At 39.8% G+C, this 16,606-nt stretch overlaps 7 protein-coding genes across 7 annotated transcripts; 4 read left to right on the top strand and 3 right to left on the bottom strand.

Annotated features, from left to right (window-relative positions):
• Positions 1-93: 93 nt before the first annotated feature.
• KQ657_004372 (uncharacterized protein) lies at positions 94-1,542 on the top strand (the record flags this gene model as incomplete). Its single annotated transcript, XM_043195045.1, has 1 exon — positions 94-1,542. One exon carries the CDS (start codon positions 94-96, stop codon positions 1,540-1,542), a length of 1,449 nt encoding a protein of 482 aa, XP_043050242.1.
• Positions 1,543-1,777: 235 nt separating this feature from the next.
• KQ657_004371 (uncharacterized protein) lies at positions 1,778-2,125 on the top strand (the record flags this gene model as incomplete). Its single annotated transcript, XM_043195044.1, has 1 exon — positions 1,778-2,125. The coding sequence occupies one exon, from the start codon at positions 1,778-1,780 to the stop codon at positions 2,123-2,125; it is 348 nt and encodes a 115-aa protein (XP_043050241.1).
• Positions 2,126-2,199: 74 nt separating this feature from the next.
• Positions 2,200-4,064, bottom strand: KQ657_004370 (uncharacterized protein; the record flags this gene model as incomplete). The annotated part of the gene is made up of 2 exons (XM_043195043.1): positions 2,200-3,832; positions 4,060-4,064. 2 exons carry the CDS (start codon positions 4,062-4,064, stop codon positions 2,200-2,202), a joined length of 1,638 nt encoding a protein of 545 aa, XP_043050240.1.
• A 76-nt stretch (positions 4,065-4,140) lies between these two features.
• KQ657_004369 (uncharacterized protein) lies at positions 4,141-4,968 on the bottom strand (the record flags this gene model as incomplete). Its single annotated transcript, XM_043195042.1, has 1 exon — positions 4,141-4,968. The coding sequence occupies one exon, from the start codon at positions 4,966-4,968 to the stop codon at positions 4,141-4,143; it is 828 nt and encodes a 275-aa protein (XP_043050239.1).
• A 540-nt stretch (positions 4,969-5,508) lies between these two features.
• TAF145 (Taf145p) lies at positions 5,509-9,177 on the top strand (the record flags this gene model as incomplete). The annotated part of the gene is made up of 1 exon (XM_043195041.1): positions 5,509-9,177. One exon carries the CDS (start codon positions 5,509-5,511, stop codon positions 9,175-9,177), a length of 3,669 nt encoding a protein of 1,222 aa, XP_043050238.1.
• Positions 9,178-10,274: 1,097 nt separating this feature from the next.
• Positions 10,275-11,978, top strand: GAP4 (Gap4p; the record flags this gene model as incomplete). Its single annotated transcript, XM_043195040.1, has 1 exon — positions 10,275-11,978. The coding sequence occupies one exon, from the start codon at positions 10,275-10,277 to the stop codon at positions 11,976-11,978; it is 1,704 nt and encodes a 567-aa protein (XP_043050237.1).
• Positions 11,979-12,738: 760 nt separating this feature from the next.
• Positions 12,739-15,483, bottom strand: TRY5 (Try5p; the record flags this gene model as incomplete). Its single annotated transcript, XM_043195039.1, has 1 exon — positions 12,739-15,483. One exon carries the CDS (start codon positions 15,481-15,483, stop codon positions 12,739-12,741), a length of 2,745 nt encoding a protein of 914 aa, XP_043050236.1.
• Between the last annotated feature and the right edge of the window lie 1,123 nt (positions 15,484-16,606).

Below are 16,606 nucleotides of genomic sequence, written 5' to 3'. Positions count from 1 at the left end.
TATACAAATTATAACGTACTACTATCAACTACTATCAACTACTATCAACCACGGCCCCATACATATAGCAGTGCACATGATTCGCCATATATAATGAGCAATAAGGAGAGTACGGCAGACCAAGAGGAAGCAGTGTATCAACAGATGAAATTAGGACCGAGTACCGATCCTCGATTGAATGGCCTCATTGACCCCACAACAGGTAAACCACTATATCCCAGAAAACTTTTTGAATTGATGGCACGGAATTATGATTCCTGGCTGCAGATGTTGAACACAAAGAAGTTCAGCGACGATGAAGGGTATCTGCCCTTCCCCCAGGAAGATAATGGAGGTAAGCCTATCTTTAGTTACAGCTTATTAGAGGCATTAGAGAAGGCGAACACTGATTTTGCTGAACGACTTAATACAACGGAATCAGTAAAGGAAGGCTCCGGCAATGGTCCTTCTAGCAAAAGTCCTTCTAACAGCGATGAAAAGATTGTTCATGTGGACTACGCATCGGATCACTTACTCTATGGCAAACCACCACAGGCCAATGATAATAATAGAATCCCCCCTGAATCCCTTTTGAAAGATGCAGAGATATCATACCTTCGAAACCGAATATCGGACATGATCAAACAAGACATTATCAACGGGAATGGGGGCCGAGAAGGGTTCAATTTATTTGATACCAAAGATGAAGAGGGACTTCACGAAGGCAATTGTGGGTATTGTGATCGTGATGAGGAGATCGGCGATCAGGACGATTACGATCTTGAAGAAATAGACGAAGATGATGACTTTCTGTACGATTATCAACCTACTACCCACCACATAGAAGTGGAACTAAACACTTCTCCCAATTGTTATGTCCATGGGACAGAAGGGTGTAATTGTCCTATGTATGATGATGAGCTTGAGAACTCTGAAGACGGTCCTTCGTGTGAGTTCACGTTTGAATACGACTACAATGGGAAGTTGGTTCCTACTTATAGCAATGTTGAAGAGAAACTAAGATTAATGAATCTTCAGTCAGAGTTAAAGGCTGCTGCTGCTGCTGCTTCTGCCGTTGGATCGAGTAGATTGCCAGCCATGATTGAGCCCATAGAAGAAGAGAATCAAAAGAAGAGCAAGAATAAAAAGAAGAAAAAGAAGAAGACCCAACAACAACTGCAAATACAACAGCAAGAGATCATCAACAACAAATCCAATTCTTCCATGATCCCACAACCAATAGATGACACTCAAAATGGTAGTTCGGGTGCTACTGTGATCAAACTGGGACCTTATTGTTGTCTTTTCTGTGAATATGAAGCATTCTACGGTACCAAACCTCGGCAACTAATCAAATCTTATGAGCTGAAACTTAAAAAGGAAATGCAGCGTCGACAAGAGATCCGAAGAAAACTTGAAAATGCTAAGCTGAAAGCGTTAAAGAAACAACAAGAGATGCGTCAAAAACAAGTACAACAACTTGACCACGAGGCATTGAAAGACTCAAGGGATAATAGCGAAAGTGTAACGAACGAGGGGACTACTGCCCGCCAAAGCGAATGACAATAATAGTAATAATAATAATAATTACGTCTAATCCACAGGTATAACGAAGGAATCGAAAAGAGTAGAAATGTACAATCAGATTAAAGAATATGGAAGCCATTATACTACTTTATAACTTAGTAGTGTCTTAACCATGTTCTTCTATACTTTATGGTAGCGCGCGCTGTCGTACATGTAAACAGTACTTGCTTATGAAATCCGGTACTACAAACACCTTCTATTCCTTATAGCCATGTATTCACGAGGATCAACGGCTACTCCTGCACCCGCACGTCGTCATGAGGCTCTTAGCGAGAGAGTCACTTGGGTCAATGACTGGTACACGCCAGACATGGGATCTGGAGACGGTAGTATTCCGTCGGAGTTAAAGTTGAAAGGTTGGTACCGAGTATCATCTGGTCACACAACCCAAGCCAGCCTTCAATTAAGTCAGGATGATAGTTTATCATTACAGAACCATGCATATATGAAAACAGTTGAAGAGGAACAACAGCCTACGGAAGTCAAATCAGATTTGGGTACTGCTATGTCAATGAAGAGTGAAGAAGGTCAAATCTCTGGTTTGGGTATGAAGTCATAACTGAAGCATCATGTTTAGTTAGTTTTTGTTATTTTATGTTGTGTTGTGTGTATACTGATTCCTGGTTTTGTCTGTTACTTTCTCTTCTTGGTTGTTGTGTTGACAATGACGCCATCTTGAAGGTGTTCTTTTAATCCAATCATACAAAACCCTGAACGAACTTGTTCCACAGTTTCACGTAATAGTGTTTCTTTAGCATCATCCCATTGATCGTCAGAATTCAATTGGTCATCTTTCCCTTCTTTCGTTGACCTTTGATATCTTTGTTTCCTCTCCTGTAACCGATACATCTCCACGGGACTAACTGAATTGCCCAATAGAATGAATAAACTTCCAACTGGTAATAAATCATAGACTTGAGAGATTCTTGAGACTAGTTGTGTGTTTCCTTGATCTACTGGTGATTGTTGTTGTTCGGTTTGTAGTGTTCTCCATTTAGACCATCCTCTTTCCCTCTCTAGATCTTGGAGATGTAACATGACCATTGGAGTCTCTGCTGATTCAATTGAGTCTATAGCTGCTTTGATGATGGCGTCATCGTCAGAATATTTATCTCCCCCGTTCAAAACATCTATTTTAACCTTGTGCTCTTGTATAAGTTGTTCCTTTAAAGAAATAGTATCAATAGTTGACCCAAAATATAATCCTGATTTAAGTTTAAGCTTCACTAGATCAATACACGTTGAGCTGTCTTCCACCAGGCAATGGCCATTATCACCATTTTGAATCACACGATTGAGATATGTTTTGGCTAACCATTTAAGTGATGCCTTCAAGGGGGGACCTCGGGGATGATCATATATATGGGCTGTATCGATGATTCTCCGATGATATATCTTTAACACATTCAAATCGGAGTTTAAAGAGTGTCCCACTAAGTAATCCTCGCTACTAACTATGGAAAGGATCTCCTTCTGAACATCTCCAATGGTTGTAGTGATACCCTCCAATAATTCTGGGGTTATTCCTGAGTATTGTGTCTTGTAGTCAATAATTGGGTTCTCTGGTTGTACAAAGGTATCCAAGATGACCTCACTGTCACCGTTAACCAATGATATCCGAGTTAACTCATTTCCCAGCTCTGACATGCAGAACTCACAGTCCAAACCAAATAATTTGGGAGTTTGGGAGGCCGCCAGAGATTCCAGTGAAGGAGGAGATTCGGTTGTGCACCAGCCTTCTTTCGATTCCTGAGCGCTCAACTTCAACGGATAATTGCTATCTTCCATCTGTTGGTCAGTCAAGAGCAAATCATTCAAGTCAATATTCAACTTGCTTGCACGAAGTTCTCGGACAGCTGCTTTCGTTCGAGGAATATGTGATATGGCATGGAATGGAGAAAAGGTAGAATCCTTTGATCCTGGAAGCATAGCAAAGAATCGAGTCTGGAACATGCATTTTAATGGCTCAAATTGTTCATTCAATTCAATTTCATTCAAGCTTTTGTGCTTCTTATCTTCAAGAGTCGAACACGAGTCAATATCTGAATACAATAAACCGGGGGCAACCGCAACCACAACTTGCTTGATATCTTCTGGCTTAATCATTTTGAACCAACCATTGGAAACGTTTCTATTAAGAACAATCGAAGATGCTAAAGTCCTTATGTGTGGAACTGTCAATTGTTCCATTCCTATTTCAATGCTTGGTTTTAAGAGTGCCTTCTTTTGTTTCTTCTTGTGAGGTTTATGAGCCTTTTCCGGTGGGCTTTCACTAGTTCGTTTGTTCGCTGGTGGAGGTACACTCGCGTCACTATTTGACACGCTGTTGCTGCTTTCGAAAGACAGCACCTCTGTTCCCCCTTGAGTCATATTGTTGAACAACGTGACGCCAAATAAACTTAGCTTAAAAGCAGCACCTTGTTGATATCAATGGCACTAGTATAGTGAGTTTGCACCCAGATCTCAATGCGATGGGGTTTTAGGTAGGGACACGACATTTGATCCTGGTGGTATACTATGTAAAGTAACTTACTGAGTAATAAATATAGATATGGGTGGAAATCTAGTTGTTAGTTATGTAGAATGAACGACCTTGTAGTTGTTCAAATACTCCGTCAACGTAATTGAAGGTTTATGGGGAGATTTCATATTTGAAGCAGATGCTGTGCTCTTACTATTCTCTTGTAGCAGCATCCACATGTCGTCATTCCGAAGATATTGTTCATAAGCATGGATGAAGTCCGTGTATTCTTTATCGTTTGCCAATTGTGGTATGGAGGAGCCATGGCCTAGTGACACTTTGGCCAAGAGACTGATCTTTGACCATGAATCCCAGCCCTTGGGAATATATAGAATCAAGTTGTTTTTTTCCTCCGCCACAGGTTTGGGCCGTAGCAAGTCGAAGGTGTTATTATCATTGTTGATGATCAACTCAAACACCCAGTCCAAGTCGTTGGTATGCGAAACGACAGTCGCACCATGTTTAAGCGAAAGGGCTCTGGCAAACAGTTGAGCAGATATGCTTTGACTAGATAGAATATCTGCCGTTATAAGTTTGGAGGGGATCATGAAATATGTTTTAAATTGAATCGGAGAATCACATTCGCTGAAAGTGTGTTCAAATTGAACTGAGTTCGTTTGGTTCAAGTTATACAATACTTTCAACGCCCCTAAAAAAGATCTTAGATCGTCATATATCACTATCATTATAGGCTGGATCTGTTTCTGGATGAATCCTTTCACTAAACTGCCCAATATCAGGACATTGTTAACATAGTAGACATCATGGTTATGTCGAGTCTCGTATTTCACCAGTAGAGATTGCGAACCAGAGATAACTATCAATGTCTCTTTAGAGTCTCTAGGTGATTCTATAATTCCGTTATGACGCTCCACTGTCATTGTTGATGAGTAGTTGTAGTAGTAGTAGTTCCTAAAGTTTACGTGATTCCTTTAACTGTTGTCTATTGGTATAAAATATCACAAAACCATAGATCATACTGATAACGTCACTGAGAAACTAACGAGATGACAACGATTGCCTAGTATGGAAACTGGCTTGAATTATAAAGGTCAATCAATTGTCAGTGAAGTTTACGGTTGTAGTATGCTTCAAGTCATAGGTTATCGTATCCTGTTTCCGAAACTACGATGTAAGCCAACTGGTTGGCTTACATTACTGATACCTCTTACGTATACTCTATACCCTGTACTACTGTGATTACCACTGAGGCCATTACTGAAACTATATCACGTATACACTAGAATAAAACTAAAGTGTATTAAAGCATTCTAAGTTGCAAGATCTTTATACTTTATAGGGTCGTGCCATTACCGATTTGCTGAATCCCATCAAAGAAAAATAGTCAGTATATTTGACTACTTGCTACATAACACAGTATATATGTCAATAAGGAAGGCAGCCCTATAGCTGTTATCATAATGAGCAGAGGAGCAAAGGACGGTGATGATGCGGCCGTAAACAAATATGTACAGGGCAACAATGATATACCGAATGATGAGATTATAGACTCGATTTTTCTGGCCAAACAAACGGTTCATGCTGATGACGCCATTGATTACGAGGACTTTGATGAATTGGCAGAAGATGAACTTGAAGAAGAAGACGAAGGTACAGACCTTGGTGGTGCCGCCAATGAGATAGCTGTAGCTGATGGTGATGGTGGCATGGTAGAGGTGGATCAGGAGGAAGCGGAGTTACAGCGGAGAGCTGAAAAACAATTTGATGATCTCTTTGGTCCCGGTGAAGATGATGATGTTAATAGAATGCATGTTGATGATGGAGGATATATGGGGGATATTGGTGGGCATGAGGGCCATTATAACGATCTTAATGATGATTATTTGATGGCTCCTGATGATAATGGGTTAACTAATATGGAATTGGGGGATATATTTGGTGATGGTGAAGGTGATGATCATGTTGGCTTTGAAGATGATGTTAGTGTTGGAGAAATGTCTGACCATGAACATCATCAACAGTCGACAAAAGTCTTAGTAGGTGCTAGACGAGATGAATCAAGAAGAAAAATCGCTCGAGCAATTGAGAGACTTCGTCGAAGGAAAGTTGAAGGGAAATCAGTGCTACGGCGAATGCTTTCTTATTATTATCCAGATTATAGGGATGATAAACCTTTTAATTTCCATAAACACTTTTATCCATCTCCAATCTACTTTAAAAATCATAGACCTCCTATTGCATTCAAGGAGATCACCAAACCTTTTATTCCTACGAAGATTGCATTTGAATTGGCCCCAGATGGAAGAAAATTGTTCACCAAACCGTTATCTGAGATTTCGTCTTCTTCCTTCAGTAACCAAAACGTTAGTGAGAATCTTGCAAATAAAGACGGATTCATTGTTGAGCTTTATGAAGGTCTTCCTACAAGAAAACCAGTAGAGTTCTTAGAGAAAGATGCTCTGACAGATGATAAATTCATTGAATTCCTGAAAGATTTGGTGCTATCAACAACTGGATGGGACGATGAGCAAATAATAAACCCTAAACCTCAAGCTTCAAATGGAAAGACCAATTCACAAAACACAATTGTGCGTGAACGTGAAGTGCCAGGACAGGCAAAGATTATTGATATTAATTACGATGATGATATGATATTTGAGGGGCAAATAGATAAGAAATTACTTGCGTTGGATATGAATGATCCTAATTTATTATTTGTCCCCGAGAAAATGGCAGCGACATCTAAGGTACTAATATCTCCCAAAGATCGTTTGTTCAATATGAAATTTAATATCTCCAATGATAAGCAATATGAGGTTTTGAAGGCTAATTATCATAAGAAGGTTAGAAGTCAATTGAGTAATTTGAATATTGAGCATTCTGTTCCAGCATTGAGATTACAAACTCCATATTATAAGGTCAGACTTAACAAGCAAGAATGTCGATCATTCCATAGACCCAGATTCAGTGTTCGTCCAGGTACTTTAGTAAGTTTTTCGAAGCTAAAAATCAGAAAGAGAAAGAAGGACCGGGGCAAGACACCTCAAGAAATTTTCAGTAGAACTTCAGATCTAACACTTGCCGATACCGGTCCATTAATTGGTATGGAATATTCTGAGGAATATCCTCAATTGTTATCAAATTTTGGTATGTGTTCCAAAGTGGTCAATTACTATAGAAAGGAGACTAAAGATGATAATACAAGACCGAAAACATCAATTGGAGAAACCCATGTGTTAGGTATGGAAGATAGGTCACCATTCTGGAATTTTGGGGAGGTTGCACCGGGGCAATTTGTTCCAACACTTTACAATAATATGGTTAGAACTCCAATTTTCAAGCATGATCCCAAGTCAACTGATTTCTTGATGATTCGTTCACAAGGGGCAGGAAGTCACCAGAGATTCTATTTAAGAAACTTCAACAGCATGTTTGCAGTTGGAAATGTTTTTCCAGTGGTTGAAGTTCCTGCTCCACATTCTAGAAAGGTTACCAACACATCTAAGAACAGATTAAAGATGGTTGTTTTCAGAGTTATGAATAGTAAAGGAGAATCCCGTATTTCAGTGAAAGATATTTCCAAACATTTCCCTGAGCATAATGATATGCAGAATAGACAAAGATTAAAGGAATTCATGGAATATCAAAGGCAAGGGGATGATCAAGGGTACTGGAAAATCAAAGGTGCAGGTGATAACGTCCCTACAGAGGAGGACGTCCGGAATATGATAACACCTGAGGATGTTTGTATGCTTGATAGCATGCAATCTGGTAATCAGATTTTAGAAGATTATGGGTACCTTTTTTCAGACGAACAGCCAAGTCTGCAAGAACAACAGAAGAAGAAATTTGATGAAAAGGGTGACGAAAAAGACGACAGAAAGGATAAAGAAAAGGATAAGGATGGAGACAAAGATGCTAAAGAAGGTAAGCGGAAGTATAATAAGGATACAGGAGAAATCAATGACTTTGATATTGAGGAAGAGTTGGCTCCTTGGAATTGGACAAGAAACTTTCTTACTTCGACTCAAACCAAGACAATGCTTCAATTAAATGGTGAAGGAGACCCTACGGGTATTGGTTTAGGGTATTCTTTCTTACGGGCCACACAAAAAAGTTCCTTTACTCCACTTTTTGCACCAAAGAGAGAGAATGTTCCTAAGAATACATCCGCAGCTTACCAACAAAAATTATATGAGCATGAGATCAAACGGATTTGGTATGAGCAAAGAAGGTCATTAGCTGACCGAGTTGGTGATTTTGATTTAAGTAAAGAAATTTATGAGACATATAAGCCACTTGATCATTATAAGTATTTGAAACGCAAGTTTGAGGACGAAGAAGAGAGACAAAACAAATTAAGACTTGAAAGAGAATTGAAGCTTGCCGGTGATGACAAAGAAAAGCCATTACCTTCCCAAAGCAAACGGGTTCTTCGTATTGAGAGACGATTCATGGATGAAAATGGGATTGTTCATCGTAAGGTTGAGGTTATATCTGATCCCAGAATAATCAGAGCATATGTTAAACGGAAGAAGGAGATTGAAGACGAGAAGATTAAGAATGCAGATGTTGATGATATTATCCCTACTAGCGACAAAGAATTGAATAAGATTCGGAAGAAGGCATTGCAAGAGAAATTGGCTAATTTGGAAAAGAAGGTGAAGATGTCTAAGAATAAGAAGCCTCCAAAGGATAGTATACATGCTGCTGCTGCTGCTGGGGGTACTATTATTGATGCGAACACAGTGTTATTACCTGATGGTACCTATGCCGTTGGTGGTAAGGGTATTGGTAAAGGAAAGTCGACCAGAAGAAGATGTAAATCCTGTGGAGCATTTGGTCATATTAGAACGAACAAATCTTGTCCATTGTATCTGTTAACCAAAGGTGGAAAGATACCTGCACCACCTGGGGCTGCAGCAGAAGCGCTTCTTGCCGCCAAAAATGACAATAATAATAAGAGTAGCATGAATCTGCCATCGATTTCAAACGCAGCTTCTCCAAGTACTACTAACGGGGTTTTACCTACAGAAAGTGCAAGTAATCCAGCTGCAAATGTGAAACCTGTTGAAGAGAGTTTACTTGTACCTATTGCCACAACTGAAGCGTCAGCAGCTGCAGAATAAGCGAAGAAGGTTGCGAGTTGTTTCAATTGAACGTAATATGTTAAGTTCAAATAAAGGCATATGACAACTGTTAGTAGAATTGTGAATGGTATAGCCGTCTTCTCCTGCACTTACAGGCCAAAACAGGTTGACACAAAAAACGTCAAAAAGCAATTCAAGAACCCGTGCAATTAGGAATATGGAACGGGAAAACGTTAATCCCGCCGGAATAACCTCGACCATGAAGACATGATCGCAAAAGGTTTTGAATAACAATGATGTTTGGATCTCGCGTATAGCTTAAAATGAAGGTACCATGAGTCATATGTGGTTTTATTACCTTAGAGCCGAAGTCAAGGTCGACAATTTATATTTGAAGGCAGCCATTCATTTGTTCGCTTTTATTTACGTAATTTGCAGGACATTTTTCCGACCCTTGTAATTTCAAACACGAGTAAAATTGAGCAGCCAAAACCACTTGAATAAAGCAGTTTAACAGTTTATATCTGCTCGTTAGGTATAAACTTCACAAGATACTTCACCGCGGCACGGTATCTTATAGTTTACTCGATATGAATGAAGAAATGACAAGTGCAAACACCGGAAGCCACTCCGGTCCTGTTTCTGCATATAATACTAGCGATGTAGGTCCAGATGCCGTATCTTTATGTGCACATTCAGAAAATGAGCTGGGATGAGTTCAAGTGACAGCCGAAGGGATCCACAATAAGATGATAAGACACATAATGGACACACATATAAGGCATACGTAGTAGGCACAAATAGTAGACATACTTGGTAGAATTGAGACCTGGGTTATGTCGTGAAGATCCAAGTGTGGCAGGACACAATACCTAGTGTAGTTATGGCATACAGCAATTGTGGCTACCTTTAGATACAGTTGCTTTCTTTTTTCTTGAGGCGTTGATGATAACGTTATCTCACTCAGATCTGACAAACGTACATAATAACAATTTGAAAACCACTACTATTATTTTCCTTTTTTTTTTTTGGTCTTCTCATTGTATTTATTGCGGTGCATTTTTCGTATACAATTTTAGGCCATATACATTTTTAGTCGATTTAATTTTGTTAGTTGTTTCTTCTTGTTCATCATGATGTCTGAAAAAATAGATAGCCTTGAAATCACAACGAACCATGCCACTGGGTACTCCTCCAATGGAGGTTACTTCTCCAGGATGGTTGACTCTTTTAAGCCAATGGAAGTAGTCAGTGAAGATGATAGTACATTGGATTTGGTCACCAAAGGTGTTCACGGTACCGCCAATCAACCTTTGGTCCGCGATTTGAAGAATAGACATGTGCAGATGATCGCTATAGGTGGATCCATTGGTACTGGTTTATTCATTGGTTCTGGTTATGCGTTGAGTGTTGGTGGACCCGCAGCGGTTTTAATTTCATATGTTCTTGCAGGCTATGCTATTTTCTGTATGGTGATGGCATTAGGTGAGTTATCTGTTCAGTTCCCAATTAGTGGATCGTTTAATGCATTTTTCTCACGTTTCGTCGACCCAACAGTGGGGTTCACCTTAGGTCTGATGTATGCCTTATCATGGTTAATTTCATTCCCCAGTGAATTGATTGCTGCTGCCATGACTATTCAATATTGGAATCAATCTATCGACCCTGCTTTATGGGTTGCCATCTTATTTGTTCTTATCATTGGTATCAATTTCTTTGGTGTCCGGGGGTTTGGCGAAGCAGAATTTTGGTTATCACTTATTAAAGTTATTGCCGTCATTGGATTCATCATCTTGGGTATTTGTATCACCTGTGGTGTCGGGTCTCAAGGTTATATTGGTGGTAAATACTGGCACAACCCCGGTGCTTTCAATGGGGGGTTGAAGGGGGTATGTAATGCATTTGTCTCTGCAGCTTTCTCCTTTGGTGGTGTGGAGTTGGTTGCATTGGCAGCTGCTGAAACAGAAAACCCAAGAAAGTCCTTACCAAAGGCCACTAAGCAAGTTTTCTGGCGGATCTTTATCTTTTACATTTGTACGGCCATTGTCATTGGTTGTTTGGTGCCTTATACCAATGAGCAATTGTTGAATGGTAGTGGTATCACTGCATCACCCTTTGTCATTGCTGTTCAAAACGGTGGGATTAAAGTTGTTCCTCATATTATGAATGCTGTAATTCTTGTGGCGGTCATTTCATTGGGTAACTCGTCTGTTTACGGTTGTTCTAGATCTTTGGCGAGTATGGCTGCTCAAGGCTTACTACCAAGTTGGTTTGGTTACATTGATCGTAAGGGGAGACCCTTGGTTTCTATTGGGTTTATTTCCGCATTCGGATTGTTGGGGTTCCTTGTGGATTCTACTAAGGAATCAGTCGTTTTCACTTGGTTATTTGCCCTTTGTTCGGTGGCTACTTTCATCATTTGGGGTACGGTTTGCGTAGTTCATATTCGTTGGAGAGCTGCTTTAAAAGCCCAAGGTCGTTCTACAGATGAAATCATTTTCGTTTCTCCAATGGGTCTCTTTGGCTCCTATTCTGGTGCCCTTGTTTGTTTCTTAATGATGATTGGTGAGATTTGGATCGCACTTTTCCCCCATGGATCTGCTGATGTGAACAACTTTTTCCAATTGTGCTTGTCTATTCCAATTATGATTGTTATGTACGTTGGTCACAAAACATACACTCGGAGTTGGAACCGTTTCATCATCAAATTGGAAGACATTGATTTGGATACCGGACGCCGTGAAGTTGATATTGATTTATTAAGACAAGAATTAGAAGAACTGAAATTGGCTTACAAGGAAAAGCCTATCTGGAAGAAACTTCTTCAGATATTGTTTTAGATGGGTTATTATCGACATATTCTTTTACGTGTATTATATTTAGCATAATTTATTAATTGGTTTTTAAAGTGCGGGTAACTCCTCCGTGATAAAACGACTACAACGACATTCATTAATAACCTGTATTAAACATAAATATACATAGAACTGGATCTCATCCGTTAAGCATTCACTCCAGGTGCATGGCCAACCTTAACCTTTTCGTAAGCTGGGTCTGCCTTAACATAAATCTTCTTTAATGAACTTTTGTTATAGTAATTGGTAGCCATCCAAGCAGCACCGAGAGCATAGAGACCTCCACAGATAGCCAAAGCCTTAGAAGTATTCTTGATAGCCATTTTGTATATGAATAGATTTGTGTGCGATTAAGTGCTGTAGGAATAACTAATATGATGATTGCTTGCCATTCTACTGGAACCCCTAGTATTTATATTCTTGGACTACAGTGGGAGTGAAGGAGTGAGGGGTGGCCCAATTACAATGGTACAATGTAGAGGTGGAGCAAACCTGACGATTTTGGAAGAAATCGGGTTCATAGTATCACCTTATATTAAAGTCACCCCATTTGATGGAGTGACCACTGACATATAAAGTTAATTTTCAATTGTCGTGTGTGTACCATCGAATGATCCATATGGTTCAGCCTCATGTAAAAGACAAAAGACCGGTAGTGGATTTACGGTGTTCGCCGAATATTTCCGAACGATTACGTAAACCATTACGTAGCTATAATATAGTATTAATAAATAGGTAAATATGATTATTTGAATCCATTGGCACTCTTCCCATCGGTTCCTGCCCCATTGGTGTACATGTAAAGAGGCGTAACCACTGGTTGATTGGGCAGTGGAAGTGCCAAAGACGGGAAGATGTGCGACCCCCCAGCACCACCTCCACCAGTTAATGGAGGAGGTATTGTTGAATTAGCCAAGAGCGGAGTACCCAAGTTATTTGTAGTATTTGTGGCTCCATAAAAGGTATGTCCAGTAGCTGGTCCAGCCCGCTGCTGATGCATGGTAGGGGTTGAAGGTAAGATGGCTTCAAGTGGAGGTGGGAGTAACTTACTCACAAGTTGCTGTGGTTGACATGGTGGTGAAAGTGTAGCTGTCATTGAAGATGATTGATTAATTGAATATGTGGAATAATTGGAAGATGATGACACTGATGAATGTGCTGATAACCCTGATATTGATGACCCATTAACAATTATACTGCCTCCTCCGATACTTCCTCCATTGCTATTCGATCTACCACTACCAGGTACTTGTAAAGTGCTTGGAAATGATGATGATGTACTGTTCAGGTGTCCATGTGATGATGGGACAGGGGACACAGTAACGTTCGACATAGGTGGTGGGAACTTGGATTGAAGCATTCCAATAGAAATAGAATGTGATCTTCTATTCATTGGTGATGGAAGTGTAATTGAATGTCTTGGTCCAACACTTTTGGGGGATCTATTGTACCCCATGTCATCTCCACTACCACTACCACTACCTCCACCATATATATTCTGTGCAGAGACAACACTTGGAAGTTCAGAGGAAGTATATTTGGTGGTGACTGATGTTTTTGATTGTGCAACAGCAACAGCACTAGTAGTAGAATTGGATTTGGCAAAGTTTAAGTGTTGCTTAATCACAGGTATCAAATAACTGTTCAAATTATCTTGCAAGATATCGAAATCTGGATAAAGGCACAAATCAACCACATATCTCTTGAAGATCAGTTCGATTTTACCCTTTAAATCCCAAAAACTATCTTCGTCAAAAGCCATTTCCTCGGGTAAAACTTGACTGGTGTTTTGGTTCAAAAGGTAAATCAAAGATTGGTTCACATAATTATCAAGAGATTTGTACTTGAAGATTCCCACAAGTAATTTGATCATGGATAAATACCATTCCACAAAGAATTTAACCAAGGAATCTCGTTCCAAACTTGAAAACTTATTGGGATGAGATGGCTGTTGTTTCAATAAGTTGTAGTTGAAGATAATCGGGAAGCAAACGATCGAGATGTTGTTGTTCACAATATCAATTTGATTATAAATATTGAAAAACTTATCTTCAACCAATTCCTTTGGAGATGGGGGAGGAGTTCTTTGACTTGTGTCCATTAATTGTAGTGTCAATTTTGATAAGTCATTGAGCCCTAAGTTGAATTCCTTCAAGGTAAGCATAAGCAAATACCATGTGTGAAAGGAACTTAATTGAATGATATAATTGTTGAGCAATTCATGGAATTTTAAAGGTGAATTGATGATCAACTTCTTCTTAAATAACTCGAATATTTTGTTACTGGGGGCAAAATTGGCTCCGGTAAATGACATGGATTTGTTAATCAATATTACCGAGTTGTGTAAAGAGTTTTTATTATCAAACACCTGGAACTTTTTGCACCCAACAAAATGGAATAATTCATTGCTTAAAGTGTAAATCACAATCAGTTGAAGGAAGATCAACTCTTCGTTATTTTTAGCTGGGAACGAAATCGCCGATCTGCATGAGTTTTGAAGCACCGAGTTCAATGTCATATCATTAATAAATTTGGAATTTAAAAATGCTTGATACAACTTCAAAGGTTGGAACTCTGAACCATTTGCAACAGGTAAATACTTCAGAAGCAAGTTGTAGACACACCAGAATAGGATTCTGCTATCTGTTAATAAGCACTTGTTTAAATTCAAGAGGTTAGAATATACAACAAACGAAATATCATTGAAATAGTTGATAATCACCTTCAAATTCACATCAGGCGTCAGTAGCTTGTTGTGGAACTGGAGAAAGGTAACGGTTACGATGAACATGTTATTCATTATCTCCACTTGATCAAATAGCTTTGTAAAAGTGTTAGGAATCAAGTCAGTCACAAGCAAGTCCCAGGAATTCTCAAAATACACTCGGCCGTTATCGAAATCATCATTAATGTTATATCCGAGGGAGATAATGGCATATATTTGGCACAACTTGAATTTACTGATGTCCAAGTTCTTATCTCTTTTATTGTCACCACTACCAACGTTATTGGACGTGGTGGTATTATAAATGGCCAAGTACTTGAGCAAGTCCAGAGCCATGGTTATGGTACAAGGATATTGTTTCATCTGGCACAAATGGTTGAAACCAATGAAAAAGTTGTCAATGACGATCGAATCATGGGTATCAAGAATGGAATGAAGTACTTTTGATATCGATAAAAGTTGGATAAGATCGTCGGTTGGATTGTGAGGAATAAGATGGCCAAATGGAAGCGAGAAGTCGAGAGAAGGGGGTAGCAGTGTAGGCGACACAGAGTTTCGGTGGGGGCTGGACTTATTGTTGGGGACAGTACCAGTTCGTGGAGAAACCTCATTATTTGATAATGCAAAATCATTGTCGTAGGGAGGATGTACTCCAGTAGATCCATTGTCTGAGTTCTGCTCTGAAAGCTTTCTTCTCTTTATGGGTATATCCGAGGAGTGATCTGAATCGTCTAATCGTGGAGCAATGGCAAGAGGAGACGTCATGGAATCCGTGGGAGAATTTTGTGGAGACTTTGACAACGCCAAAGGAGAAGGACAGACATTTGTTGTCTCAGTGGTTGAAGAATCTGACGTTGGATTGGAGTGTATTTGCTCTGAAGATTTTGATGATGATTTTGCCTTTGATTTTGCCTCTGTCTCGGTCGATGTTTGCGAAGGGGAGCCTGAGTTTGTTGCAGCGGTTCCGGCTGACGATGTTGATGATGAGGATGATGATGATGGTGTGGCGGATGTGAAGATGTTGTGGACGGTTCTACAGTGGCGTTGTAAAAGATCTCGTCTTACAAATGCTGAAGTGCAATGTAAGCAATGGAACGGCTTTTCATTGGTATGGGATCTTTCATGACGTTGCTTATGTTCTGAACGGGTGAAGGCTCTGGCGCAGAAGGCACAGATATATTTTTTAGTAGCTGCCATGATTAGTAGTCTGACAAGTCTAGGGGACGATTTATCTCTTATTTGGCCACTCCTTTGTTGGTTTAAGTGACAAGATGAGAGAAGGCAAGATGACACGACACGGGAAGCTAATAAAAATAGGTATGGATTCAAAAAGTGAAGCTTAGGGCTTACGTTTATAATACGGAAGAGAAACTACCCCGGTAAATTGACCACACAGGAACAGACAACAGGACAGCCAGACAATGGAAACACACAATCATGGACTAGTTAAGTGGAAGATGTAGGTCGAGTCATCTGAAAAAAGCGAAACTGCAATCCGACACAATTTAGTTTCGTTAGGCATTTCGTGGGGGTGGGGGTGGGGGAGATTTACTACTGATTGACTGACGGAGAGTCAGGGGATTCTTCTCGCTGAATCCAATGGTACATAGTTTCGTCTACTGCTTCTACTACTAGAATTACTATTACTACTAATGTCCGCTTGAACTTGAGCTAATTGGTGTGGGTCCGGAGAGTCGGATGTGTGTTCTTTACTCCTTATGGTGATGGGCTCTGCAGAACCTAAGGCATCGAAAACGGTCAAGCGGGAAACAACCCCGCAAAAATAGAAGAAAGTTTCTGGGGTATCTATATGTAGGTGTTTGGGGTAAGTAGCCTCCGCGGCTTCGAACAATTTTCCGAGAATGTCTGATTTTTCATCCTGTTTTAT

This window comes from Scheffersomyces spartinae, assembly GCF_019049425.1.
Source record: "Scheffersomyces spartinae strain ARV_011 chromosome Unknown scaffold_6, whole genome shotgun sequence".
NCBI classification, from domain to species: domain Eukaryota; kingdom Fungi; phylum Ascomycota; class Pichiomycetes; order Serinales; family Debaryomycetaceae; genus Lizanozyma; species Lizanozyma spartinae.
The sequence above is the reverse complement of the archived record's forward strand: the minus strand, read 5'-3'. Positions and strand labels throughout refer to the sequence as shown.